The sequence below is a fragment of the Sylvia atricapilla genome, chromosome 16 (genome assembly GCF_009819655.1).
Source record: "Sylvia atricapilla isolate bSylAtr1 chromosome 16, bSylAtr1.pri, whole genome shotgun sequence".
Lineage (NCBI taxonomy): Eukaryota > Metazoa > Chordata > Aves > Passeriformes > Sylviidae > Sylvia > Sylvia atricapilla.
Genome location: NC_089155.1, coordinates 6,549,547 through 6,576,931, shown reverse-complemented (window position 1 = coordinate 6,576,931; position 27,385 = coordinate 6,549,547). Strand labels below are relative to the sequence as shown.

General features: G+C 42.9%; 2 protein-coding genes and 1 long non-coding RNA gene across 3 annotated transcripts; 1 reads left to right on the top strand and 2 right to left on the bottom strand.

Annotated features, from left to right (window-relative positions):
• Window positions 1-368: 368 nt before the first annotated feature.
• EPB42 (erythrocyte membrane protein band 4.2) lies at window positions 369-9,913 on the bottom strand. Its single transcript, XM_066330649.1, has 13 exons — window positions 9,760-9,913; window positions 8,117-8,302; window positions 7,211-7,441; window positions 6,523-6,641; window positions 5,634-5,756; window positions 5,104-5,278; window positions 4,697-4,835; window positions 4,220-4,323; window positions 3,661-3,903; window positions 2,472-2,792; window positions 1,894-2,051; window positions 1,521-1,654; window positions 369-635 (listed from the first exon to the last, which is right to left on the bottom strand). The coding sequence occupies exons 1-13, from the start codon at window positions 9,767-9,769 to the stop codon at window positions 485-487; spliced, it is 2,094 nt and encodes a 697-aa protein (XP_066186746.1). The 5' UTR covers window positions 9,770-9,913; the 3' UTR covers window positions 369-484.
• Window positions 9,914-11,315: 1,402 nt separating this feature from the next.
• On the top strand, window positions 11,316-17,794 carry LOC136368441 (uncharacterized). The gene is made up of 2 exons (XR_010744847.1): window positions 11,316-11,947; window positions 17,091-17,794. It is a non-coding gene; the product is annotated as an uncharacterized lncRNA (long non-coding RNA).
• On the bottom strand, window positions 12,430-25,398 carry LOC136368440 (protein-glutamine gamma-glutamyltransferase 6-like). Its single transcript, XM_066330646.1, has 12 exons — window positions 24,049-25,398; window positions 23,446-23,685; window positions 22,799-22,917; window positions 21,503-21,631; window positions 20,118-20,295; window positions 19,142-19,277; window positions 18,653-18,756; window positions 17,696-17,938; window positions 16,824-17,150; window positions 15,688-15,845; window positions 13,875-14,008; window positions 12,430-13,569 (listed from the first exon to the last, which is right to left on the bottom strand). Exons 1-12 carry the CDS (start codon window positions 24,239-24,241, stop codon window positions 13,416-13,418), a joined length of 2,115 nt encoding a protein of 704 aa, XP_066186743.1. The 5' UTR covers window positions 24,242-25,398; the 3' UTR covers window positions 12,430-13,415.
• Window positions 25,399-27,385: the final 1,987 nt, after the last annotated feature.

Genomic DNA, 27,385 nt, shown 5'->3' with positions numbered 1-27,385 from the left:
ACTGTTGCTGTTTCCTGTTTAACCTTGGAGAGCAATGAACAAGCTTTTTAATTTCCTCAAAAAGCAGCAGAAAATATTGTTTACTGCCTTACCAATGTCAAGTATCTGCAAATATCCCCCTATATATATCCCTAGAGATGCCACATCTGTCATCACTTTAAAGTTCCAAGATATCCTTTACTTTGTCACAGGTAGGGCAGAAGACTTTAAGCACTGGTGGGCTCAGCACAGGTGTGGTGAGAACTGCAACATCAGCTTGAACGTTCAGCCCATCTTTGTCACAGTAAGGTTCAACTTCTAAAACTGGAGAGTGGGCATAGTGGCAGGTGGGAGAGAGTTGAGTTTGAGCAAATAATCAAAATTGGACATGGTTTTAAATGTAACTTTTATTAAACTGTTAACATCTATGCTTGCCTATGATCAGGGGACAGATCCCAGCCACTCTTTTGTAGGTGGGACAGCAGGACCTGTTCTGAGCTGGGCCTCAGGCAGCTGCAATGTTGGTAGTTCTGTAGCTCTTCAGGTTCTGGAGCTGGAGGCAGGTAAGACGTGCAGTGAGTCTTCTGGGCCCTGCTTGGGTGGGGGTTAATGGGATTTGCAGCTCTTGAGTGCTTTTAGCTTGCACAGAGCCCAACCTGAAAGGAGAGAAGGGATTATACAGGAATCACTCATTATGTTTTTAGTTTCCTGGGTCTAGGATATGCATTTGCTAGATAGGAATGTGGTGCCAAAAAGAGGGAAAGAAAAATAAAATAGAAGAAAGCTGGCAGTTACTTGAACTACCACCGTGAAATTGTCATCTAACAGTAGTTTGGGAGGGAGATAGGACAAGAGAGTTGACACTCTCCATGGAGACATCTAAAGGGACTTTGTCCTAATGCAGCTTCTTGAGACAAATGTAGGGTTTCATCATGTGAAGGGGACCTTTGGTGAGTCTTGGCTGCGTCAACATTTGCCTGGTTCTTGAGCAGAGAAGGGGAAGACACCACTGTCTTTATTGTTTAGAGTGGGTAATGGAAAGATGTCACAAGCCGTACAGTTTTACTCCACTTAAAGATGTTCAAGTTGGTCACTAAAAAGTAATTGATTTCCCAACAGCAAATAATTTCTAAATTTCCTAGCTCATTTAAGTGACCTCTAACTGTTGGCTTATTTGATGTGTGTTTCTGACTAAGTCTTGTGGCATTTCTCTGGTTGTCCTTTTTGTTGGCAGGAGGTTTTCCTTTTGCTGTCTATGCCTTTGATGTTGAAGCTTTCACAGGTGCTGTATTGGCTTCAACTTATGTATTACACATCTGTTGAAAGTTCTCTTAGCTGGCTTTCCCCCTTTTCAGTGTGAAAGTCATCCACATTATCTGTAAATAAAGGATGGGATGTTGGGGCTTTCATGCGGTAATGATATCTTCCTGCCATGTTGTTGCCTGGTTATTTTTAGGGACAGCCTTTCCTGTGCAAGGGTTTCTCTTGCTTGTATTGTGTCTCTTTTTCCATTTGTTGTTCTTGGATCAGTTTGCACTTACCTGTAATTTCTTTGTCTGTAGATGAGCCCTCGCCCTGCCACTGCTATCACACACTGCTCCAGGGGTTCCACGAGGGGGTTCTGGAGGGTGATCTTTACTGTGCTTGGCTCATACTGGACTATCTTTTCTGGGAACTGTTGAAAGAAGCAAATGAGCTGAAACTGAAGGAAGAGATGCTCTTCTATGATTAAAGGGAGATGTGTAATTTTTCAGTGCCTGAGCTGCCATTTGCCAGAAGAGACAAAGTCCAGCCTAATTTCTTCTGCTCTAGTTTCTCAGAGAGCCCCTAAACCCAGCAGAATTGTTTTCCTGCTTATGGCTATGAAAGCTGTTTTCTCCCTACTGCAGTGGCAGAAAGACAGCCCAATCTTACCTCAATGGTGAGAGGGGGCTCACAAATGCTAATTTCTTCCTGTGCCAGGTACATGTAGGAGTCCTCGTCTCTCAGCACAGCAGTCAGCCGGAGCAGGTGGTTCTCTCCCAGCTCTTTTCCAAACCATGTGTAAGGCACAGAGACCTTCAGGTTATTGACTGGAACAGAGTGGTGAAATAACAGGTGATGAGTGCAGTCTGCCCTTTTCTTGCATGCCACCTAGGATTGTTCTGTGCCCAACATTGTACTAAAAGCTGCAGCATTTAAATGCTTAAGTGACCCCAAGTGGATTTGCAGATTGGAAATCTCTTAAGGTGATGTTGCCAAAGTGTTTTGTTTCACAGAATGGGTGAGGTTGGAATGGACAACAGTGGATCATCTGGTCCAACCTCCCTGCCCAAGCAGGGTCATCCCAGGGCAAATAGTACAGGATTGTGTCCAGTTGATTCTGGAATATCTCCAGTTAGGGACACTCCACAATCTCTCCAGGAAATCACCTAGAATCAGCTATTCAGCCAACCTTTTGTAAACCTCGGGCTAGGAGGATTTTTCTGAAATGCACTCAGCAGAGTCCTTACCAGAATTGCTTTGGAGGTTAAAATGGAACTCTTCCTTCCAAACTTGGGCAATAGGCACACCATTATAATGCAGAGCCTGGATCCCAGCTACCAGATGAGTAGCCTTTTCTTTACCACTGTGGTTAAACACTTGAATGGAAAGTGTAATATCTTGTCCCAGTTGCAAAGAACTGCTTGACTGGAGGTGGATGAAAAGGTTGACTGGCTCTTCCAGAGCAGTAGGAGTGAAGATAAACTGTGTGCTACTGCTGCTGCTGGTTGTCTCAAGGTCCTTCATATTTCTGTAAGCTTTGTCAAGTACTTTTCTTTCCTGGAGAGAACCTGTCACAAACAAAAAACAAAAAACAAAAACAAAACCAAAAAAAATTCATACTTTGGTACTCCCTTTCTGTTTACTAGTGAGAAGCATCAGGAGAATGACATTGATTTCTCCTGGTAGTACTGTAGATAACTGTTTCTAAGAGCATAGAGAGATAATCTTTTGTGCTTCTGGTTGGATCAATTTGACAACTTCAGCTGTCAGGATATTCATTGGATGTGCCTGACATATTCTACTTGGGAATAGTTGTCATCGTTTTTAAGACACCTTGGTGCTAACATCTCTCAGAGTAGAAGAGGCAGCTGCTTTTTTGTTGCTGTTGCTAAGGTACAATTCCATGTTCTCACGTATAAAGAAGTTGCAGTTGTCTCCTACAGCCATGGAGCCAACAAGCCACAGTTAAGATGGGGTGGTAGGGTTGGGGCAGGGAAACAGCACTCAGATTCTGAAGGGGGAGCTGCTTGTTGAGGGAGAGATTTATGCAGTGTCTAAGAGCACAACAGTCCTTTTCAGAAAGCTGGAGTCTGAAATATATCTATCCATATTTGTATTGCAGGGGTAATGGAAAGTGGATGTACAGAGTGTAGAGGTAACAGAAATCAGAAAAGGCATTCCAGACATGAAAGTGCTTGGGTGAACAAACACCTGGTCTTCTAGAGACTTTAAAGCCATTAAGCAGGGTGGACTTTGGGTGATGACCTCTGCTTTGGCTTTGTAGACAGGGAGAATTGGGTGTTCTAATGCCAGTGAAGAGGGGGAAGTAGTGAGAAGTGGATGATCCTGGTGCTCTAGTTTGGCTCTGCTCTAGTCTTTTACTCCTCACTTGTAATAGTGACAAGGAATGTGCTCAGCCCTGTGCCTGCCCCATACCTTCAGGATACTTGTAGTTTTGTGTGATGTCCTCACAGCGTTCACTGCCAACAGCCTTGGTGCTGATGTTGTTACCCGTGTATTTTGTGCCACCAAAAGCTGGCTTGAGGGTGTCATCTGCTTTGTGTATCCAGACATGACACTTGGCGTTGATGGCAGCAAAGAAGTAGCAGACATCATAACCAACTTGTGTGTCTCCTTCCTTGATGGCATGAACAGGGGCTGGCCCACAGAAGGATAGGCCTGAAGAGAAAATGTGGTCTAGTTAAGATTCAGATACTTTCCCAACTAAACCCATCCCTAATTTAGACCTGTACTGGTGAAGTATTTAGTTTGGGAGGCCGTTAGGAAGCAGTGATAGAGCTCTTAGAGCTACATGAGGTCCACAAATCAAACAGATAAATGATAGTTCTGTGCCTGAAGTCACAACAGGGTGAATGAATTCATGTCCTTTTGCATCCTTCCACTGGAAGCTGGGAAAGGAGGAATATTGAATGGCTTTATTTTCCCCTGCTTCACTTCCCCCTGTTCTTGCTCAAGCCCATCTCTGATGTCTTACCTTTGCCTTTTTCCTGGCAAGTGGCATCCAGTGCCTGCCACCCGCTGTACTCTGGTAGCAAGTCTGTCCGAGCCATCCAGCATTCATTCCAGACGTGGAAGGTCCTGCAAGAGGTGACAGCATGAGCTTATATCAAGGGACTGAGCCCTGAGATACAGCTTGTGCTAAACCAAGCCAGTTAATGCTCCCTTGAATGAGTTCGGTTCATATTAAGGAGAGCAGTGTCCTGTATGGAGAAACAAGGGGAGTTTCTCCAGCTGGACTGGGCTATTGTTCTTCCTTTGTGGGCTCTAGAAATAGGGCACTCTTGAGTTTGGGTTGCAGCAGTTTGTCAAGAGCAGGTCTTGTAGACAAGGTCTCAGCTGAGCTGTCTCCCATCACCTCCTTGCAGCTATGTTACCTCTTCCCCCTGTGTTTCATTTCCCACATCCAAATATTGTGTCAAATTCTTGCTTGGGCCCTGCCATGTGTTCTTACCAGACACGAGCACTCTTGTCCTGTGTAAGCAGTGTCCCATCTTCATCATAATACTCATCCACACTCAGGCTGCTCTTGGTGTTGTGAGCCCACGTAAAGCCAGTGACCACCCTGGTAGGAATTCCCAGGCACCTCAGAACTGTGCAGAAGAGAGAGCTGTGAATCAGTTGTGCATCCTGCCCTAAGGGTGGCTCTGCACCTATCTTCTGGTGCTAGGCCTGTTAGGAATGGCACCAGGTCTGCTGTTTGGGCTTCGCAAGAGGCATTGCTCCCTCAGGAAATAAGATTTCATTTCAGTGAATGGATATACTGATACTCTTATCTCAAAGGCAGTGATGCTGAGTGTTGATGAGGATACTAAAGATCTGCTTGTCACTTAAAGATTGAAAGTTATAGCAGTACTGTACCAGAACACAGGACTGCAGCAAACACCCAGCACCTCCCATAGCGGACGGGCTGGCATTTTGATGCAATCCACTGCTGGAGGATGGGGCTGCTTCCCAGCCACTTGGAAGGGGGTGTCCCATTATAGTGTTGCCCAGGGTCATATTCTGTCAGGCTTCTAAACTCATTGCTGTTCAGCTGCGGAGAAGGAGAAGAGAAAGATGTATTAAGGAATTGTCTCACTTTGGTAGGTCCCTGATCATATTTGTGGCAGCTACTCCTAAAGCAGATGAAACCAAGAGGACTTTTTTTGTGCAAAGCATGAAGGTCATGGCTGAGCAGAACAGCTGCAGCAGTCTCCTCTGAGATTTATTCAGTAAGTGCACTCACACTCCTGCAGCACTACTTGTCTGCTAAGGGTGTATCAGGACAGGCTGGAGATGGGCAGGAGGTGTTGTTTGGAACAGACTTCCTCTTAGGTCAGTGGTTTGGCCTGAGCTGGGCTTGAGAAGGTTCCCCTGCATGGGTCTGGGCTGCTCTCTGCCCTCCTTACCATGGCAGCAACTGCTCGGCAGACATGGACGGGGTTTTTCCGCTGGGCAGGATCCTTTTCTCTTTGGAAGTGCTCCCCTTGAGCCAGCAGTATGAAGCAGATGTCAACCATATTCTCCTCAAACTGAAAAAAACGCACATCATTTCAGGAAATACTCCATGAACTTTTGTTCTCTTGAGTCCCTACAAGGGTTTGTGACTGTGCAGATTGTTTCTCCCTTCTGCTGATAGTTTTAGGTAAGGTGGGCTGTGAGGGAGGGCTCCAGCAGAGATTTGCAGGGGAAGCTGAGGACAGACCTCCAACTTCGTTGAAGGTGGGAAATGCATCAGCATGATACTCTGTCCCCTGATTGAGGGAAATTGATGCTTTTCTGGAGCACTCTCTAGGTTGGCTCAGAGTACTTCTATGATCTGCTGGCACTAAAGTGCAATAGAATCCCACTCTAATCACTGGCTGTGTCAGATGGCCTTGGACAAATGGAAGGATCTTCTTTTTGCTTTAGTTGCTATATAGAGACTATTATTGAGTTCCATTAAATGTTTTTATATCTGTTGATGAAAGGAAGGCACACAAAGCTCAGATACAGATCAATGCATTCCTTTATAGGGAACAGCCTGAGAATGAAGCTAAAATTACAGTGCAGCTAAAAGAATTAAAATCCATCGAGCATTTCTCTGCTATCTCAATTGATTGCTCCTGTGCTGAAGCCATAATCCAGTACACCAGGTTGTAAGGCTTCATACACAAGTCCCTGTTCTCCTGCACAGGAGGTAGTGGGTGCAGAGAACATGCAGATGGATAGAACTCTTTCATCAAAGCATCCAGATATATATACCTTTCTTCTGCTGGTGGTGGAAGAGAGCACAGACATATTGGACCTCTTGCTTACCTGGCTGAAGTCCCAGGGTTGGGCTAGGATTGCATTTTCAGTCCCCTGGTAGATGATGCCATCTTGGTTTAAAATGTACTCCTGCCGCTGTACCTCATTAGCCAAGAACACATCATCATCTAGATTTGAGGAAAAAAAACAACATCAGGAATTAAGCATTCCTGGTCTCAGATGCACTTGCATCTCTCATGCATCAAGCAGATTCCACTGCACTTCAGCATTCCCTGGCATTCTGTCCTGAAAGAAGAATTGCATTGTCATCTCTGTTTCCTTGTCTGAAAAGTTCCTCTGGACCCAGGCTGTGCAGTCACTGGCTCTTCTGCTATCCAGGCTGATAAGTTCTGATACTAAGAAAGATGCAGTGGCCTTAACTGGACCAGTTACAGTCTTGAGTCATCCTAAAATCTCTATTATAGGAAACACTTAATCAAACACTTTTCCCTTTGCAGAAGGACAGGGCTCTTGCAGTGGAATACTCCAGGGAAGAGACAGAAGTGCTGAGGCAGGAAATTTTGGGCTTTATGAGCCCCTGCCACTCTCCTAAGGTGCTGTGAGGAGCAGGGCAGGAGTGGAAGGAGCACTAAGTGAGTCAGCCCCAGCCTCCCTCCACGGAGGCAGTGCCACAGCTCCAAAGTTGCTTTTGTGAAGTGACTGATCCCAGCCTGCCTTTCTGTTTCTGAGTACCTACCTCGGCACCAGGGATTAAAAAGAAGGGTGAAGTAGCCCAGGAATTGAGGGGATTTGGAGGCACGTAAAAGTAGAGTGTACTGGCCAATGGGGGCATTGGCAGGTGTGTTCACACACAGGGTCCAGAAGTTCAGGTCTTGTTCCTCCACTGCTGCACTCCACTGCTTCTGGTCTCCCAGGCTGGAGATGGGAAATTCAGCCTGAATTTCATCTGGTTTGGAAGAAAGTGGTCCTGCAGACAAAGAAATCTGCTTGTGTTTATTCCAGACATTGTGTTTATTCCTCACCTGTGCAGACTGCAGGGACCTTGTCTGCCTCTGGAGCCATAGCTCTCCTTGTGAGAGGGTCATGACCTTTTAGCAGCTTAATGCCTACTGATTATTGCTAAGGTCAGTGTTGCACCCAGGCCTCCATGCTTGAAAATGAGATGTGCTTTCCATAGATTTGTAGAAACCAGGAATCGCCGGAATGGTGCAGACCTGCTGTTCCTGGAATTTAGTGTCTTGTAACAGAAGTGACAGCCCAGTGCTCACAATATGGTAAAACAAGCTGGGGATGAAAGCTGCTGCCCTTCTCAGGGATCTCACTAGAAAACACTCTAACAGAAAAATCTGTGACAGGCCAGCTAGGTTTGAACATTCCTAACCCCAAAAGCCAGAAGAGATTCATGAGTTTTCTGAAATCATGGAATAGTGAACCCATATTGGTTATTGTTCTGCAGTGTCTCTTCTGGAAGGGATCTGGTTGTGACTAGCAGGAGACTCTACTTTGCCTTACATAAAGAGTTCACTGGCCTCACATTTAAATTTGGGCACCCCTGCCCAGCTCTGGAGATGGCTTTTGTCCCCAGCTCTGTTCTTCAGGTAGGTGGAGGAGCATAGCTCTGGTAGGTTTGTAATGGCATTACCTGTCTGTACAATGAGGAAGGTCTTCTTCATCTGCTGCAGGTAGTTGTGTACTGGAGCTGAGAAGTTCACAGTGATGGTGAATGGCTGTCCCCGCCTCACTATGAGCCTTTCAGTGCTGATTTCTTCCGTGTGGTGGTTTTTGTTATTCTCTGGGATCATGAAATCAGATTTTTGGATGCTCAGACCTGTATTGTGAGAAGATACAGAATGAGTTTGGGGTTGTGAGCTGCCTGGAGTTTGGCCCTGAGCCACATTCTGGGACAGACAAACAGCTGGTTAGGTGTTTCTCTACTCAGACATTTCCTCCTGCCTTTGAGACTTTCTATCCAGTAATGGTAGGGACCTTCACTTGGTTGTTTTGGTGTTGAGTGACTGTTGAGCCGCCTTTGCTTATACCTGACATCATTAAGTGCACTGGTGCAAACTTCACTGCTGGTTCAGATGCACAGCTGGATCAAACACCAGTTTTCCTACTTTGTGCCACATTAGTTGACAATGCTATATCCAGAGATGCAGGAAACAGAAAAAGATCTTCCTTCTTCTCCTCCTGTCTCCTACACCTTATGTGTGCTTCTGTCCAGTGCCAGAAGACAGAAGAAATTGTCACAGTTTCAAGCACTGAGTTACTCTCTGTTCTATCTCAGCCTTGGGATCATCCTGACCTTATTTATCACCTTGGCTAGTAGCTCATCACTAAGATCCTTGGCCCTGTAGGTTGTAACTGTTGCTGCTTATGTGACATTACTGTCACCTACCTTCCCTTGCTGATCCATGCTGCTCCCTCTGTTGCAGCTAAAAAATTTAAAATCCTTAGAGCATTTCTCTGCTATTTAAATTGACTGCTCCTGTGCTAAAGCCATAACTGCTCTCTTTGCAGATTTCACTGGTCTGCTCTCTCCTGATGTCTTGTCTTGTCCTGTCCTCTGCATCGATACCTTCTCCCATTGTGGTTGTCCCTTCTGTCATTGTTGGGGACTCTTACTGGATTCTGGGCTTTGTTTCTCTTTTCCCCATATATTTTTTTTTCCATGTGATGTTTTCAGTGAATGATTCTGGTCCAGCTTTCAAATCCCATCATGGCTGTCCCAGTTCAAAGCCCTGCACCAGTTCAGGCCTCATGGAGCCAGCTCTGACCTCATCTATTTTCTTCTCTGTGATGAAGATGTCTGTTGTCTGTCTTGTAGAATAGTGAGTGGTGTGGAGTCCCTCTCCATCATGTGACTTTTCATGGATCTTACTGTCACTTTCTTCAAGGTTGCCTGGAACCTGGACCATTTCCCTGCTCCAGAACTCAAACACTTGGCCATCTCCCTGTTTCAGTTGTGTAGTCTCCTTAATTCCTCCCACCCTCCATTCCCTATGCTGAGGATTCATTTACCTTTGCTTCCAAACTCTCACCTGTCTGCCTCAACTGCTTCTCAGACTCCTCTCAGACATCAATACCAGCTTCTGATTGCTGTGCCATTTTGTGCAGTCTGCTATGCAAACTGAGCTCCTTCAGTCTTTAGAGCACTTGGTTCCTGTCCTGCAAGCTCAGCTCTTCCACAAGCCTCATGAACATTGTCTTGGAGCAAGAACAGTTGTCTCTTCCTGACACACAGCTGGCAAATGCTTGGAATTAACAGAAATTATTTTTGCTTACCTTGGCCCATGGCTGGCTCTGGGTACCATGAAAATATTCAGCTTCTGCTTGCTCTGGTGGGCAGTGGCTCCTTCCTCCAGCTGTCTTAAAAACTGTCCTCTTGCAAAGTTGTTTGCTTGATTACTTTGTACAGGGTGGGACATGGTGTTGCCACCTTTCCAGCTTATCTGGTGTGCAGATGTTGAAGGCTCTTTTATCTCTCAGACCACACTGAAGTCAGGCTACAGATGAGGTGAAGTTCCACAGCGGGATGCAAAGCGTTTAGAGACAGCCAGTGACAATTCCTTCAAGGAGCTGTGCACTGAGGACCCCAGAGTAGGGAATGCAAATCTTAATGTGGCTTTAAACAATGCACAGGGTGCACTTGCAATGTAAGAGCTGCTCTCCAACATTGACCCCAAGCTACTTCTTTAGATGATCAATGTTCTTAAATGCACCTTTGCAGTATATGTATGAATTTTGAACCTCTAAATCAGAATGGTTTAGATACAAGGAGGTATTTACCCCATCATTACTGCCTTGTAATGCCTGTATACACACACTACCATCTCTTGGTCAAATTGGCAACTGCAAGTAGGATTTCCTGCATACTGTGCATTCAACTCTGAAAAGAGACCTACTTATCATCCCTTTGTGTCTTTCATGACGCTGAAGTGGCCTTAAAAGGCCCATGGAGAAGGTTAACACACAAAAAAGACTTCTGCATGTAGTTCTCAAGTGTTTGTACTGGCATTCCATCTGGTGAAAATGGGCCCCCTGTCCCCAGGCTGTCCTTACATCCAGGGATGCCCCATCCCAGGTGCAGAATCCAGCACTTGGTTAAATTTAGTTGGTTTTGTCACTTCTCTATCCACTGCATCCCTGACATGCTCCTACAAATCTTGAGGAAAAATAATCCTTGAAAGGAAAATAAGATCCTTGAAAGTGTCCATTCTGCCTGGATATTATTTTATTATCTTGTAGTGTCTAAGGATATTTGTTTCAGAGGTCCAAACATAAATCCATAAAAACTTTATTACCTTTAGAAATAGAGGCTTAAACCGTTTTGTCGGCATTGTTGATAACTGGCTCTTTCTCTGAATGTAGTGATCAAAAATTACATACATCCTTTTAGTGTGTCTATATTTTCAGCTTTGATGTGGCATACCCATGAATTTCATTTTAACGGGAATTTCTTGTTGCTTTAGAGCAATAAGAAATGCTTATACTTTGCCTTTAGTTTTGTCTTTTACAGTGAGCAGTGCCCTCCACATTGAGTACAGGAGAGGGAAAGACCAAGAGGTAAAGCAGTGAGGCTTTGGTGGCAGAGCAATGTGATTTGAAACCAGCAATTTTGACTATTTCTAGTGAATTTTTTAAATCTGAATCAAGAAACTTAGAAGAACAGAATGATGGGGAGAAATATTCACCATCCTGGAGGCTGATTTCAGTGAGTTTCAAGACCAATTCATGGTATGAATGTGTCATATCAGAGAGTGCTCATTGGAATTTTTTTAGAGTGATCAGACTGGAATGAGGACTGGCTGGGTCAGCCTCTTGGGCATGCTCTTATTTAAACTGCATATTTATAAAGAGAAATACTGACAATTAACCATATTTTACTCCACCGACTCCTATTGACATCTGAGCAAGAGCTGTGTAAAGATTGTAGGTTTCACAAAAGCAATTTAAATCCTTCTTCAGGCACTTACATGTTTTTCTCTGTAATAATCATTAGCATAATTGAACAGTTGTCTCACGGCTCATGCAGGAAGAATGTGTTTCTCCTGCATGGCTCTGGCCAGATCTGCATTTTCACACTCAAACTGAGCTGGGTGTGGTTGCTGAGGGCAGATGAAAATGCTGACACTGTGAAAACCCAGCGAGTGTTGCAAAACTTAGAACTTGGCACAGGCTCTAGCGCTGGTTCCCTTTGAACTGCCGGCTTCCTTTACAGGTAGTTAATTAGGATGAGGTCGTTCCAAGCTCGTGTGACACTGTCTGAAATAATTGCCTGGATTGTATTTAAGAAGGAATACTGAAAGAATTTGAATGTTTTGGTTATACTACGGTGTTAAATGTTATGTCAGTCTGCATTCTTGCAAGATTTAATGAGATTTGCTGAAATACCATCATTACCTCAAGGCTTTTCTGAGGCTAGTGGAGGATTGTATACCCTGACTCTCCAAGATCCTGCAAGACTTAATTGGTAGGTACGAAGCTACCTATTCCCCTCTCCTTTGCCTGGAGAAATCTGAATTCCTCTGTGTGTGTGTCCTTTTCAACCTTCATTCCAGTCTCTCTGGGCTGACTAGTTTTACCAAGCTTCCACATCCATTATAAGTATATGTCTGGGTGGCAAAATATTGTAATTGATGTAATAAAATAGGACTTTACATGTTTTGAAGATTTTGTTGGCTTTAAATCAAAGAAATATTTAAATGAGTCCTCAGTTTAATCTGTGTCATAGGGTCAGTTTGTGTGCATGGGACATTCTTTCTGGGGGAAGCTGGTCCTGCATTGCTGGACATTACTGACTATCAAATTGTGTCATAGGGCAATTCAGATCTTTCCTATATTGGCTTGTTAACTTTGCGAGGAGTGAATGGGCACATTAGGGATTTAGATATGGGTGGCACAATGCCTCCCTCATGAATGGTGATCTGCTTTAAGCGGATTTGTGGGATGAGGATGAGTGGCTGTTAATTTTCATATGTCTTTCTGATGTCCTTTTTTTGCTTTTCTATTTTTTGTAGCTTCTCATTTTTTTCAGTCATAAAGAGAGAGTTCTGTTGTAATGCTGCCGTATCTTATTGCTGTATTTTCCTTCTAGCAATAAGATTAAATGATAAATTTAATTCTAGAATTTAAGTATGTCAGCTACTTGGATAGTACTATAGCTATTGCTGAATAAAACATATGTAGTGGATATAAAGCTGGAGAAGGGAAGGTTTCAGGAGCACCTTATAGTCCCTTCCAGTGCCTAAAAGGGACTTAAAAGGAGGCTGGAAAGGGACTTTTCACAAGGGTATAGGGAGATTGGACACGAGGGACTGGCCTTAAGGTGGAGGATGGTAGGTTTAGATTGGATATTAGGAAGTCTCTCTGCCCTGTGAAGTTTATGAGACACTGGCACAGGTTGCCAAGAGAAATGTGGCTGCCCCAGTCCTGGAAGTGTCCAAGGCCGGGTTGGATGGGGTCTAAGCAACCTGGAACAGTGGAAGGTATCCCTGCCCATGGCAGGCAGCTAAAACAAGATGAGCTCTAAGACTCCTTCCAACTCAAGCCATTTTATTATTCTGTGGTAATTAAATTGCATTCCATGAAGCTTATAAAACCAGTGATTTTAAATTATGTTCCTTGGAAATCCAGCTGCTATTACTGCTACAGGCCCTAATGCTGCAAACCATCACACTTGATCCTGTCCTTCAAGTTAAATTATGTAATGATTCCCACTAGTAATTGTATGTGTGAAGGCCCATAAAGCAGGCTAGAGAATGAGAAAGGTGACACTGTCTTTGCAGTATACTCTGTGGTACCTTTTTATTAGTTTCCATTCATATTACATCACTTTATTTTGGCTGAGTAATCTCATTTCTGTGCTTCCAGTCATAAGAATGCATGAACTCTGTACCAGCCTCATAAACATGCAGAACTGAACTGTTGTACAGGTTATATCACTGAGCAGGAGCCACATGAAGCATCACAAATCCCTTAATGTCTGAAAAGTGGGTGCAAACCAAGTCCACCTGAAGCTGCCTGGTGCCACTCCTGTAGGGAATGATTTCAAATTCCACTGTTGAAGTCTCCATGGCGGCCATTCTTTCCACACTAAAAGAGAAAATGCAATTTGTAAGTTAAAGCAGCTGAAGAATTCTTGCTATGTAGTCTTCTGAGTACCCAAATTTAAGACTGTATGCCATCTCTACACTCCGTGAGCATTCCATAATTCAGATCTTGGCAAAAGAGTTGCAAAAACTCCATCTGCTGTATGGAGAGTACTGACATAGTGGCATTTTGTCCAAGGCTGGTGCAAATGAAAGTCATGAGGTTAACAGAATCTTTTTAAAAAACCCACTGGTACTCCAGATTTCCCACCAGAGTGGACAAGTTACCGGCCAGAAGCATTTACATACTGGATTCGGAGTTGCTCTTTTAGCAGGCCACTGCCTTCAGCTCTCAGGACACAGTCTGTCACCTCCTCAGACAAAGGGTTGGTGAATGTGACCTCCACATTGACAGGCTGGTGTACCACAGCTGGACCAAGCACCTACAGAGAGAGAACATTCTGCTCAGCCACAGCATCAGTCTCATGTCTTCCTAATGCTTTTCTCCTTTCATTCCCATTGCAAACCACTTACCCTCTTAGCATCACTTGGGCAGGAAGGAGCCAGGAATTAGTTCATGTACATAGTTTTGGGCAACAGAGTTCAGCCTTAAATGAGCCATCCAGTGTGGCTAAGAATCAGCAAACTGCCATAGAATCTACCATTTAGTCCCTTTTTAAACTAGGTCAGTGCATGGTTTCATGTATAACACAGAGTATGTTACTCATCAGAGTGAGAACAGAATGAAAATACAAGTATTGGCATATATGGTTAACTACTGAAGGCACCTTAAATTAGCTTTAACTAGGCTAAATGAAAGGTTTGGGATTGGAGAACATGGGAGATGTGAGACAGAAGTGAATTGCGGTGTCTCAGGAAAAAGAATGCAAATTAGCAGATAAACATATTCATTACCTTATTTTGGCTGAGATAATGTGGAATTGGTATATCTGGTATATATTTGTAAATCATGTAATATTAGTTAACATAATCAAAAGGTCCATCAGCCTAATTGCATTTCTCTGTTACTGTCTCCATGTTTATAGGGACATTTCAATCAACAGAAATATAAATGCTTCTTAAAACTTAATCGCTGAATTGAAGTAATTTAATCCAGGTGCCTGCCCTACATAAACTGACTCTGTTATTTGCATTGCACAGCACAGAGACTTTTTATGAAGTCTCACTAGAACCTGATATTCAGAAATTGCCAGACCTGCAAAAAAACACACTTTACTTCTGTGTGTGACCTTACCTTTCTTGTATGCTACTGACAGAGTGGTTTGGGACAGCTAATCTAGTCTGGAGGCCGTGAAGGACTCTGCACATTACCATATTCCCTCTATGTTATTTACAGTAAGATGAGCAGATAGCATTTGATCCCATGTGTTATACAGCATTTAAATCAGCTATCCAAAACCAGTTCAGCTCGTTTATGGGGATGTGATGGGCCATGCAAAGCCAGGGCTGCCCCTGGGCAAACATAGTATAGGATCTTTCCTGTACACTAAGAACTGCTTTTTATTCATTGTACAACATTTGTTAAAAGTCAGTTAAAAGTGGAGAAAAGAGAAAGCCTCCAGTTCTAATTAATCACTTGGGAGGTGTTGCAGAAGGTAGACAGTGACACTGTGATACAGTTAAAAGAACTTTCCTTGAATAGAGAGACTCACAGCCCAGACATTATCAACTGGTCAGTGAAGGTGTCTTTGGTGAAAATCAGTCTTCGTAAATAAACTGTAGATATTGATCAGACTTTTCTAACAAAAGGGGAGGTCTAAATATGGATGAGATTTCTTTGTCTGTCTGTTTGTTGTCTGTCTCTCCTTAGGTAAACTTACTTAAGTTGTAAGTAACTGTCATAACACTGAGAACTTTATCAGTGCCACGTTAACAAGAACTGGCAAGAATATCTCAGCATGGCTATGCCATGGAAAGATTTGCTTTTTTTAGTGTATTTCATTTGTATCATATGGCAAATTAGTACAGCAACAAGATCCAATCACCCTCAGACATGACTTCACTTCCCATACTCCTTCCCATGAGGAATAGATGGAGTAGGAATTCTAGTTGCTGCTTCTCAGCACATCTCTCAAGGGTCACAGAAGGGACTAGCTTTTACCTTGATGGTGAGAAAAGGATCCTGGAGTACAATATCCTTCTCAACTAGAAGCGAAGCTCCCCGTTTGATTTGGCACACAGCAGTCACTAGGATCTTCCTGTCATCCACCAGAGAGTTTTTGTACTGGGAATATGAGATCTTGAAAGAAATCTCTTTCACTGGAATAGAAACAGAAACAAATTTTCCCTCTCTTTTTCCTGAGTACCAGCTATCTGTAACATACCTGTGTTTTAAGGAGCAATACTCTTATCACCCTGGGGCTGCACATTTGTGGGTGTTGACACAAATAGTCAGGAATGATGCTCATGGGTGACTTCTACTTACATTTACATAAAACACTAAATGATCAGGTACAGTTTGGTACCTGGACAGATCCAAGGATGGATGTATGTGGCAATACCTGCTGGTGTTTTTTATTTATCTGAAGCTGGGGTTTATTGCTCCTTCCCTGCAAAGAGGTCAGAGGTCAGAAGAATTGGGTTGGTTTAAATGCCCTTGCAGATGCAGGTGTTCAACCTCTGCCTTGCACAGTCAGTCTCTCTCTGCCAGGGAGGAAGGCAATGGAACTCAGTATACTGAGAAAAGAGTTTTACTACTGGAACTGTGGAATGAGTTCTAACATGCTATGTATTATCTTGAGGGGGTAGCTCTCTTCATCTGTGCTACGTCTCATTTTTCAGCACTGTCCCTATAAAAGCAGAGCAGAGACCACTCTGCAGGTGGCACAGCTCTTCCTGCAGTTGGTGGTTGCTGTCCTGCTGCTGTGAAAGTCATAGGCTTTTCTTTTCCCCCTTTGATCTTCTTTATGCTTTGCTTATGGGGAGCTAGCAGCTCACTAATCTCCAGTGTATGTTTCTTAGTTATTATCTCAGCAAAAAAGGTAATAAGGTAGCACCAACAGTGGCTGTGCTGGGTGAGACAAAAGGTCGCCCTGCTCAGTGTCCTTTTTGTCAGTGCCTGAAAGCAAATGCTTAAGACAGGGAAAATATGTGTGTTTCTTTTCCCCTGAATAACCTTGACCTCCAACTGTTTGCAGGTCATACACTTCTTGTGCCATTCTTATTTCCATGGGATCTGACCACAACTGAAAACTATGTCTTGTACAGTAATAAAAGCTGTAATGAAATTAAAATTACCTTCTTCAGATCCAAGTTTAATAGATCTATGCAACTGCAAAATCTCTGCCTTGGGTTTTCTGGTGTAGAGAATGGCCAAAGCCTTCAGTTTAACCTTTATGGTCTTAAAATCTGAGATCAAGTTTCTGAGTGTCAAGGTAAGGAGGATGTCCTGGCCAATCACAGGAGATGCGTCAAGAAGCAGCTTCCCTGAGATGCTGGGGGGTTGTGCAGGCTGTGACCTTGAAAATCGTCTTCTGGATCTTGGAATTTTAGTTCTTTTTCCAGGTCTTCTCACACCAAGCAGCTTCAGTGCTTTCTTGTACACCTGCCTTTCTTTCAAGGATCCTGCATCGAAGGGTACCATGGTCAGAGATCTTGTGCATGTACTGGATACAGTGCAGTGGAGCCATGGCTGATGTCAGAAATTTAGAGAAGCTTAGAAGGGCAAAGACACTCAAGAGGAAAAAGTGAGGTCTAATCTTAATGTGAATTTTGGCACAAAAGCAAATATATGTACATGGCCATGAAGGCTGGGAAGTAAAACCTGCCCATCAGCTCCAGGTGGCTGTTCATGGGCACCTCTTAGAAGCTGTGGGCAATAGAAAGGTAATTCTGGGAGAGCTCAGTTCTGCATAAAGTAGAGTACTTGCCATCTCCTCTGAAACTGAGAAGGGTGAAAAAACCCTTTTGCAGAAATTCTCCCCAAACAGCTCTCCAGAATGGCTATTGTTTCAATTGAATCAGTATCAGCAGATAAGGAGTCCCAATAGTGGAAAATTCACAATTTGCTCTAGAAGTAAAGAAATTAAGTCAGTGCTCAGTCCAACAAAGGCCTTACTTCTTTTCACATCTGATCATCAGTGGCAAAACTATTGTAATAAAGAATTTACCTTCTGGATATTTGTAATTAGCAGTGACATCCACACGGGAATTGCTCCCCACTGCTTTGGTGCTGATAAATTTTCCAATCTTCCTGGTATCAGAATAAATTGTCTCTTTTCTTTTCTTGCTATATTGAATCCAAGTAACACAGTCAGCATTCACTGCTGCAAACACAAATGGGCTGTCATAATCCAGGTTCACATCCCCTTCTTTAATGGCTTTGGTGGAGGCAGGACCACACTGATAGATGCCTGTGTTAGAGAGGGAGAAGTTGAGCAACATAAATCCTCATGCTGACAAGAGGAGGGAGAGGCAGCCACTCCAAAGACACATTTGGGTCAAGTACTCTGTTTTCATGTCTATCTAATATGGTAACAGCATGTGCAGAGATTCCACATGCACTTTCTATCTAAAGGTGGGGCTGCAGAGGAGGCTGGTAGGGACAGCTAAAGCTTCTGATGATGTGTGCCGTGAGAAATGTTCTCACCCACCAAAGGCTGCAAGGCTGCATGCAAAGCTGTCAGGTGAAAAGAGAGGAGAGGGTGTGAGGGATTGTGAGACGGGTCAGAAGTACAGTCAGACTTAAGAGATGGGAATCAGCACTGCTGGTATTCATTGAGAAGAACCAGGAAACTGAATTTGTTAAACCTGGTAGTGAGGAATGGGGCTGTGTGATGTGAGGAGCTAAAACAAGCAAGGGTGAGATAAGTGAGCTTAAGATATGCTGGCTTTTGTGGAGGCAGAGAATTGAAATTATAAAAGGAAGAATTGTTATGCTGGTCAGCAATCCAGAGGCTGACAGAAAAGCTCCTACTGGAGACTGATGTGGGTATTGCTTTTTTTGTGCACCCAAATAAATGCTACATCTACAGAGTTTCTATAGAAGAGAATTGTCCAGAAATTTCCCTGGCAATCCTTAGGAGTAACACTATCTACAGGCTTTTTTATATTTACAACAGTGTTACCTTTGCTTTTTTCCTGGGGTGTTGCATCCAAAACCTGCCATCCATCATAAAAAGAGCCAAGGTCTCTTCTAATGAACCAGCTTTCATTCCAGACATGGAAATTCCTGTAAGGGAGGTAGAATACAGAATATCTGATTCGTACAGTGCAAGAAATAATCCTAATTAAGTGAATGAAAACTCCTCTGTAGAGAGAGCAGCTGCTGTACTCCTTACATGAGCACCTGCTTCCCCCTTTTTGCCAGCTTTTTGTGTTATACCTCTGAGAAAAGTTGGGATGCTATGAAAAAGAAATGTTAAAAGGAGAATACTTCATTTCAGAGTCAATAATTTAATATTGGACATTCCCGAACAAAAAGCCAAAGGTCTGGTGTGAAGTTTTATATCACTGAGAGCATTGAGGTTGGGGTGTTTTTTCAGGAACGTGATTCTGGATATTTTACTTAGTGGAGAATATAATGGAAGAAATATTTAAGAAATATATATATTTACCACACACTGTCTTCACTCAAGTGCAGGTTGTTTCCAGACACGTCAATGTACTTATCAATACTCAGATTTAGGTTCTTGTCATGGGCAGAGTTGAAGTTTGTAATAACACGAGTAGGTATTCCCAAGCATCTCAGCACTGCAATACAGAATACCATACAAGCTCTGTAAACCTATTTTGCAGACATTTAGAAAGTGTTTTTCTTGGTCGAACAGTTTAGTGTATATTTTCAGTGGTGAAGCAAACCCTCAGAAACTTCCTTCCAGCTATGATGCAAGTCACAATCATTGTGCAAAATTGTTTAAAAGACATGTCGAGTGACATGACATTCTTAGCTGTCATGTCCTTTTTAATAAGTTTGGTTCAGCCATTTATTTTAATCTTTGATTCTTCATCCTGTTCTCTCTCCCATTTTCTCTGTTTGTTCCTTATTTCTTTTTCCACTTACAGAGATACATCTCTCCATTTTCCTTTGTATTTTCCCCAAAGAGATTCTTGTGTCTCAGAGCAGCTCTTACTGGACACTGCTAGGATGAAAATATTTTCCTGACTTGCAGCTCCCTTTCCAGGTCCTCAGAATTGTAACTTGCTCTCTTAAATTGTAAATTACCTCACCAGCAGGTAAGATACAGCAGTAGAAAACTGGCACTGTGAAGAGATGGAGTTAAAAGACTACTGGTTTTCTTTGAATCCTAGCTTTGAATTAAGAAACCTTGCTCTTCTCACCAGCCCAGCTTGGAAAGGTCCTTTGTTTTTGGTTGTTTTTGTTTTTGTTTTGATTACTCACAAAGCTGGCATGCCTATTGCAACCTGTAAACTGAAGGATTAACCCTTCATACATGGAGAGAAGAGGTTTTTCACTCTCCCTGTCAAAGCTGAAACAGCTTGAACGTTATTGCCACAAAGCTCAGACTGCAGAACTCATAGTGAGCCAGCTCTGTGGTGTCATTTCTGTCATTTCCATCCCTTCCTGTGTACCTGTGCACGTGACTCCTGCAAAGACCCAGCACTGGCCGTAGCGGACGGGTCGGTACCGGGCGCGGTACCACTTCCGAAGGATGGTCACACTCCCGCTCCAGCGCAGGGGGTTTGTTCCTGAGCGGAACTTCCCACTCCACTTCCCTTCCACCACTCCTTTCTCGTCATTGCTGTTAACCTGAAAGAGTCTTTCTCATGAGAGAATTAAAGTATTTACAGGAAAAGAGAGAAGGAAATGGTTAGAAGTGAGGCTGTGTGGGTAGCACTGTTCTCACTGACTGCGTGGTGGGACAGAATATTTGAGATAGAATTTTGTCTGCTCAAAGGCAACAACTGGATCAAACCCAGACCAGATTGTAGAATCTGGTGATTCAAAACTGCCTTGTTTTCAGTAGAAGTGGTTCTGATCGTGCTGACTGACACCTGTTTAAGTTTTCTCTGTTTCATCTACTGATCTCACCTCCTTATATGTCATTACTCTGCAAGACTGTGCATTCAGGCTGCTTCACATTCTCAAGAGATTTATGGAAACCTTGAGAAATCCACACAATGTGCATTTGTTGCAAATGTGCAGATAGCACTCACAGCTTGCCCGAACTTGTTAGATGTGGTTGCATATATTTGTGCACATCCACTGTAGAGCCCTGTTTAAGTATCAAGTGTGGTGGTAAGCAGGAAGCAGTAAGTTATTTTTAAGTTTTTTTTTCTCTAATTATTTGTACTTACAGTAATTTTGTACGTCTGACTAGAGTTATTTACTTTATGTTGGAGCTGAGAATGCCTAAAGTGAGTGCTGTCAAAGGGCTGAAAAATATCACAGCTATAAAGGAGGAATCTCAGCTAAGGCATGTGATGAGGCATGTATTGTTTATAAAATGGTAAACTTTTCAGCTGCCTAGTTGTGCAGTTATATGTTTGTGAAGATGGGCATGTTCTGAGAAGTTGTAACTATTTGTTGCAGGAAATGATAAAAACCTCACTGAACAAATACCCTTAAGTAAAGAATGCTAAATTCAGACATTAAATGCAGCCAGACCAGCACTGGTTTCCCAAAATATTTTGTGCTTCTCTTGGTGTTTGGAAAACTTAGCAAGTGATTTCAGAATAGACAAAGGCTTTCCAAATTAGTGAAAAGATCTAATGAACTGAAAATCTGTTAGGAAAATACATCTGAGGTTTGATGCTCCTCAGAAGTTCTTGGAAACATTCCTTCAGTCGCGAGCAAACTTTTGGGAAGAAGAATAAACCTCCATTTTACCTATTTTGTAGCCATTTTTTGCTTGGCTACACCTATAAAACACTGAAGCATTCGTGCTCAAACATGAGTGTGGATTGGAGTTTTGTTGGTAGGTGCATTTCCAGCTGTAGGTGCTGGATGACTTTACCGTGGCACTGATCACCCTGCTCACATAGACAGGGCTGTTCCTCTTGGAGACATCCACAGCTGGGTCCTCACGGTGGCTCAGGCTCCGATCCAGAACAGCCAGAGAGATATCAAGGATGTCCTCTTCAAACTGGAATCAAACCAAGCAATACAGTAAGGGTAATTTCATAAGAAAACCCAAGGATGAACTCCCCACCTGATTTCTTTCTCCAATGATGGGAGGAAGATGTTGAGAACAGAGGTGCTTTCTGTACTGTCAAAGAAAATCGAGCCAAGAAGAAAACATAACCATTAAGCTGCCAACTCTCCATAGTATTTTAAAGATCAGCACAGTGTGGGGCCGTGGCCACTGGCATTCATAAGGACATTATGTGGCCTGGTGGCACAGACAAGACCACTGTGGGCTGGGCTCAGCAGGGGTCACACCCGCCCACATCCTGCCCTGCCTCTTCAGACACCTGTCTGTTTTGAAAGCTTTACTCTCGTGGGCTGCCTCCACCTCATATCAGGTGATCTGAACTGAAAGAAACCCACAAAAATAATTATTGTGGATTAGACATTGATTGGGCCTGGAGAATGCCCCAGTGCTTGGCTGGATGGAAGTGGCCAGACAAGGAACAGCCCTTGAGCTCTGAGATGGAAAGGAGCTCTTGCCTTGTTTCATTTATCAGTGTAAAAGCAGCCATGGGATCAGGAGGATCAATAAAAAATGCTGTCTGCAAATGCTGGTGCAGTTGGAGGGCATGAAGTGGCCAGGAATGGTCCTGGCTGGCCTGGGCAGTTGCAGGATGGCTGCGTGACTGGAGATGGGCTGCAGTTCTGACTGTGTTTGCAGTGATTACACTTGGAGGGCCAAACTGATTTTCAAAAATTTCAACACGAGTTGTTTCAGTTGAGTACATTTGGGGTATCCTTTTGGTGTCTTCTGCCTATTACTGAACAGACAGCATAAATATTTACATGCACTGGCTTTGCAAAACCCAGTGGCTTTCTTTGCTCTCTACAAGGGCCAAAAAATACCAGGTACAGTTTTACCAGTTTGTGTAGCAGGCAAAAGAAAACTAAAATTATTCTTTGTTTCTTTTATTTATGGACAAGCACATGCTACACAGGGGAAATGATCCTGATGCTGCTGTCTGTAATGTAATGATAAATGAGATACATATCTGTAGGAAAATCTGAAGTGAGTGAGGAATATTGAACTCTTATACTATGAGAGAATGATTTTTTCCTCCCCTAGAGCCTATTTACCCACTACTCTTGTGTTGAAAGTTCTGGAAGAGATGGTGCTGTTTACCTGTCCATAGTTCCAAGCTTCTTGTTGAATATCTTTCTCCACTCCCTGAAATATGATTCCACTGTCGTTCAGAACATATTCCTGCCGTTCCTTTTCATCAGCCATGTAGACATCATCATCTACAAGCAGAATGAGACATGATAGCTGGAAGGAAATTGTTTTGCTGTAACTGAAAATCTCAAATAGAGGCCAGTGCTAGGAGTCAGGTGAGGCTGCTCATGCATTCAGTCTTAGGACTCTCTGCTACATCTCTGTAACCATTTAAAAAGGGAGTAAAATAAGCATGAAATTCCTTTCAGGGGAACTGATTGCGTTCCTATCCCTTCAATAAGGGCAGTATGTGTCTTACTGGTACATGTAACTTGTTTTACAACTGAATGTAAGAATCAGAGGAAAAATCAGAGGAAAAAAAATTCTAGAATGAATATTTGGAATATTTACTCCCTTTGATTTCTTATCCTACAAGCAAGAGTCTGGGTCTTTCATGCCTAGCAGTGCTGAAGAAGGGACAAAAACTTGATCCTTGATGCTGAGCAAAAAACCAGCTTCCTGTAGCTGTGACCATCAGGTGCAGACTTTACTGTGACACCCAGATTTCCAGGCTGAAACAATGAGTTATTTGAAGGATGTGATATGTCAGAGCATACCTGGACACCAGGGATTGAAGAGTAGCACAAACTGGCCCAGGACTTTGGAAGAGACCTTGTTCCCAGCAAGGACCTGGAGCTGGAGTTTGTATCGTCCGATGACAGCATCGGCTGGGCTGAGGATGGTGAAGTTCAGGCAGCGAGGCTCACTGGGCTCTTGGGTTGCACTCCAGCCACTGGCACCCTCCTCAGAAAGGGTAAATATGGCCTTGGTCTGCTGGGATTCTGCTGGAGATGGTCCTGCCAGAGAGAATGAATGAACTGGGAATGGTGGTTTGTGAGAGGTAGAGGTGAATTCTGTGTGGGGACCAGAATGAAGATAACGTGCAGTGTTGCAGGGATGTCCTTAGGAGCAGAGATACATCCTTGGCCTTGGAATGAGGATGGCTCCTGCTTTTAATTATTACCTTGACTGTCTCTTGCCTTAAGGTATAGATCAAACTTTAAAATGGGAACTGCTAAGCCTAAAAGGACAAGGAATTCTGAGTGAACCAGTACAAACAAAGCTTAATTTTTCAAGAATGGGTCATGTAGACCTGTAAGGCACCAGTATTTTGGAGCTGGAGTAACCTGGATATGAGATGACTGTCATGGGAAGATTACCTGTGCTTGCAATAAAGGTGAAGTTGTCCCAAGATTGCGCAGTTGTTTTGAGGTTCAGAGAGATGTTGAAGGGCTGCCCTCTCCTCAAGATTACTTCTGTGCTGCTGTAATCAGAGGTGTGGTGTGCAGCTTTATTTAGTTTGGATTGCCAGTTGACTTTTCCTATTTTTAGGGCTAGAAAGACACAAGACATGTTAATTAAAAACGTTTTCCTTCAGGCTTGCACACCCTTTCATTGTGTCTACTGTACTAATTTTATTATATTTATATAGAGCTGGCATTGTGTGCTATAGGAAAAAAGAAAAATCCATTGTTATTAAAAATTGAAAAAAGGCCAGTGAATTAGGCAAACAGGTAAAAGACGAACCCTTTTCTGTAGGGTTATTTCAGAATGAGAAAAAAACATTAAAAATTAAAAATTCAGATAATTAATCTTTGATTTAAACAAAAAATCAAAGTTTTGTTTTTAGGTAAGACTGTTAAAGTCTGAAGAGACTGTTCTATTCCTTGTGTTCCTTCTCTTTTTCCTGTGGTGATATCTAACTCCCATAAAGCTTTACAGATTTACAGAAAGAAGTATTAAAACTCTCATGAGGAAATGCAAGGCTGATTCTGGAAACACTGCCTCACAGATGATGGCTAGAAGGTTGGTATCTTCAAGTGTGGAACTTGCTTGTTATCTTCTCACATATCTTGTCTCTAAGTTAATTTACAGTCTTGTAGCTTGAAGCTGGGTGTTAATTCACACTCTGATGGAAAAAGATTACAAGCAGAGGAGTGGCATGTCTCGAGGCAGTGCTATGGGTCGCTCTATTGTATCATGATAGGTTGCCCAATTATGAAAATGGGGCACTGAAGCTCAGATTACAAAAGCTTCAAGCTTTCTCTTTCCTTGGTAAATTAAAAAATTCCCACAATAACAAACAAAAACAAAGCAGAATAATGCAGAGTCCCCTATGAAAACAGGTGTTTTGAATGTGCCCTTTCCCAGTATGATATTCTAGAGGAGCTTCAGGTGAAGAAAACCTCCTGCTCTGACTAGAGCTTGTTAACTCTGTGCAGAATAATGGTGCTGTAAGCAACATTTCGATCATTTAACTGAACCAAGAAATGGGCTCCTGTCTGAGAGAATCCATAGAGTTCTACTATAATAATAGAGAAGGGGAGATTTCAGTTTTCTGCTATGTTTGCAGCACACAGTTATATTTTTGTGAAGGCTTGATAAAGGCCTTTTTTTCTTATTTTTCTCGTTTTTACTAATTTTTCAGCTTTTTGGAAGAAATGTGCATTTCCGATGTATATGCCAGACAGTAAAGGCCTGGACCAAGTGACTTTCTTGTAGTCTGTGTGTATAAGCAGTGTGAGTGTTTTCGGTTAAGGGTCTTGCTTCAGTGTCACCTGGAGACATTTTAGGAATTTGGCAGGAGTGTGATGTTTGGGTCACATCATGTGACATGCCTGGAAAGAGTGTTGCTTGCATCATCGCTTCATTTTCCTGGCTTAAACATGTTTAATTGAAAGGGACCTATGGAAAGCATAATTCCTAATATCAAGTCCTCTAATTTAAGAGTGATTTAGAAGGTGTTTCTGGAGGTCATTTGGAGTCAGGGTTTGAAAAGGAGTCAGTTTGTCTTGCTGCACTTTATCCATGTGTATCCTGAGTGCCCAGGCTCTGTGGAACAGGGAACACCACATGTTGAGAGCTGTGCATGGATGCAGGAAACTGAGAGCATTTTGCATACCTGCAAATAAAAATGTCATGCATAGAGGATTTCATGGAAACCGAACCATGGGCTTGATATTAGTGAGGCTCTGATGTTGAGGAACCTAAACAGTGCTGCTAAAGACTGTCAGAGTGGAATGTCACAGGCAAGGACAAGATGTCCAACAGAGGAAGAGGGGAAGTGAGCAGAAGCAGGAAAGATAAAGAAGGCAGTGGCTAACATTGGTTTGCTCTAACAATTTACTGCATCAATAGTTTGATTTGCCTTGTGAAGTTCATGGCTCCACAAGCATTTCTAGAGAATATGTGCAGGAGATCAGAAAGAAAAGTTCCCTATATGGGGCAAGAGCACAGTAAAGCTTGATGCCAGTCTTTTGTCCAAGTGAATCTCAAATTTATCCTTGTTTTGATCTTCACAGTTTCAATTTCAATCTTATAATTTCTTTTTCTTCTTTCAGTGCCTGTGAGGAAAACTTATTTTCTGTAATTCTGTCAGTGTACAATTGGCCAAAAATTTGTTTGGGTGTCCATCCTGTAATGGACAGACATTGGGAGCATGCTCAGAAGGAAAAGCCTGGTGGTCACTGCTGAAGATGCTCACCATGCTGCACACAGGGCTCTCTTTGTCTTTGTCTGAAGCTCTAACAGAAGAACATGTTTAGGCTAAACTCTAGAGTCTGTGCGTGAGTATCCCATGGCACATGTGTCTAATTCGAGATCCTTGCAGTCAGCATGAGAGTGAGCACAGTGAGTGCAATCCCAGACAGACATTCAGCACTCAGCTGGCAGAGCCCCTCTTGGGAGTCCAGAGGCCACCAAGGGCCCTGGCTGAGGCCAGACTTCATTTGATCTTGGAGCCTGGGATTTCCATGTAGCAGTTTGATGCCACAATCACTAGCCAGTAGTTAATTAGGTGGCTGCAAAAGCACTGGATAGAGCAGTTAATTGATATGATAGAAAAAAATATTTTCTTACTCTACTTTTCTTTGTTACTGGAAAGAAAAAGGTTCAAGACCCATGATAATAAAAGAAAAAAGAAAATAAATTCTAATAGAAAAACCAATAAATACACTTAACCTAAAAAAGCAAAGTTCCTGAGAGAGCAGCTAGATGTAATTTATCTCATTCCTTCAGCAAATATTGCCCATCTGGATTGGAAGAGCGATGTCTGGAGCCATCAGGCTGGATGAACTTACCTGCCATAAGGATTCTTTCTTCTTTTCCACACTTGTGCGTAGTTCAGCTTACGGTTACAAATGTGTGCAAGAACATTCTAAATCCTCTTCCACCAGCACCAGTAATGAAAGGCTCAGGACTGGACTTGGCTACTTAGCCTGGAGTTTATACAAGCTGGGTGTGACCTGTGGTTGGTAGCTACTGTTTTTGTAGTGATATCCTACGTGAGCATCCACTGATGACTGCTTTAATTGCACAATCTTCAATCCAATTATCCTTATGTAAAACTGGTGAATGACTGAGGAAAAATCATAATCAGTTCTGGCATTTTAGAGAGGAAAGTGCCCGAAATTGGGTCCAGTGAAGGAAATACCATCTTAAGTAGACAGAAGCAACTTAATTTTAGATGGTTTGGTTTGTGTCAGTTTAGGTTTCTGG

What these genes read in the sequence shown, in the direction of transcription:
- EPB42 (XM_066330649.1), bottom strand. An exon ending in TTTTAATCCCTGGTGCCGAG is followed by an intron (nt 6,642 to 7,210) that starts GTAGGTACTCAG and finishes CCTCAAATCTAG; the next exon opens with ATGATGATGTGTTCTTGGCT. An exon ending in AGCCCCCTCTCACCATTGAG is followed by an intron (nt 1,655 to 1,893) that starts GTAAGATTGGGC and finishes TTCTTTCAACAG; the next exon opens with TTCCCAGAAAAGATAGTCCA.
- LOC136368440 (XM_066330646.1), bottom strand. Translation starts at nt 24,241, where the DNA reads ATGTCTTGTGTCTTTCTAGCCCTAAAAATAGGAAAAGTCAACTGGCAA. An exon ending in TAAACTTGGATCTGAAGAAG is followed by an intron (nt 15,846 to 16,823) that starts GTAATTTTAATT and finishes TTTCTATTCCAG; the next exon opens with TGAAAGAGATTTCTTTCAAG. An exon ending in ATCCTTTTCTCACCATCAAG is followed by an intron (nt 14,009 to 15,687) that starts GTAAAAGCTAGT and finishes CTCTCTCTGTAG; the next exon opens with GTGCTTGGTCCAGCTGTGGT.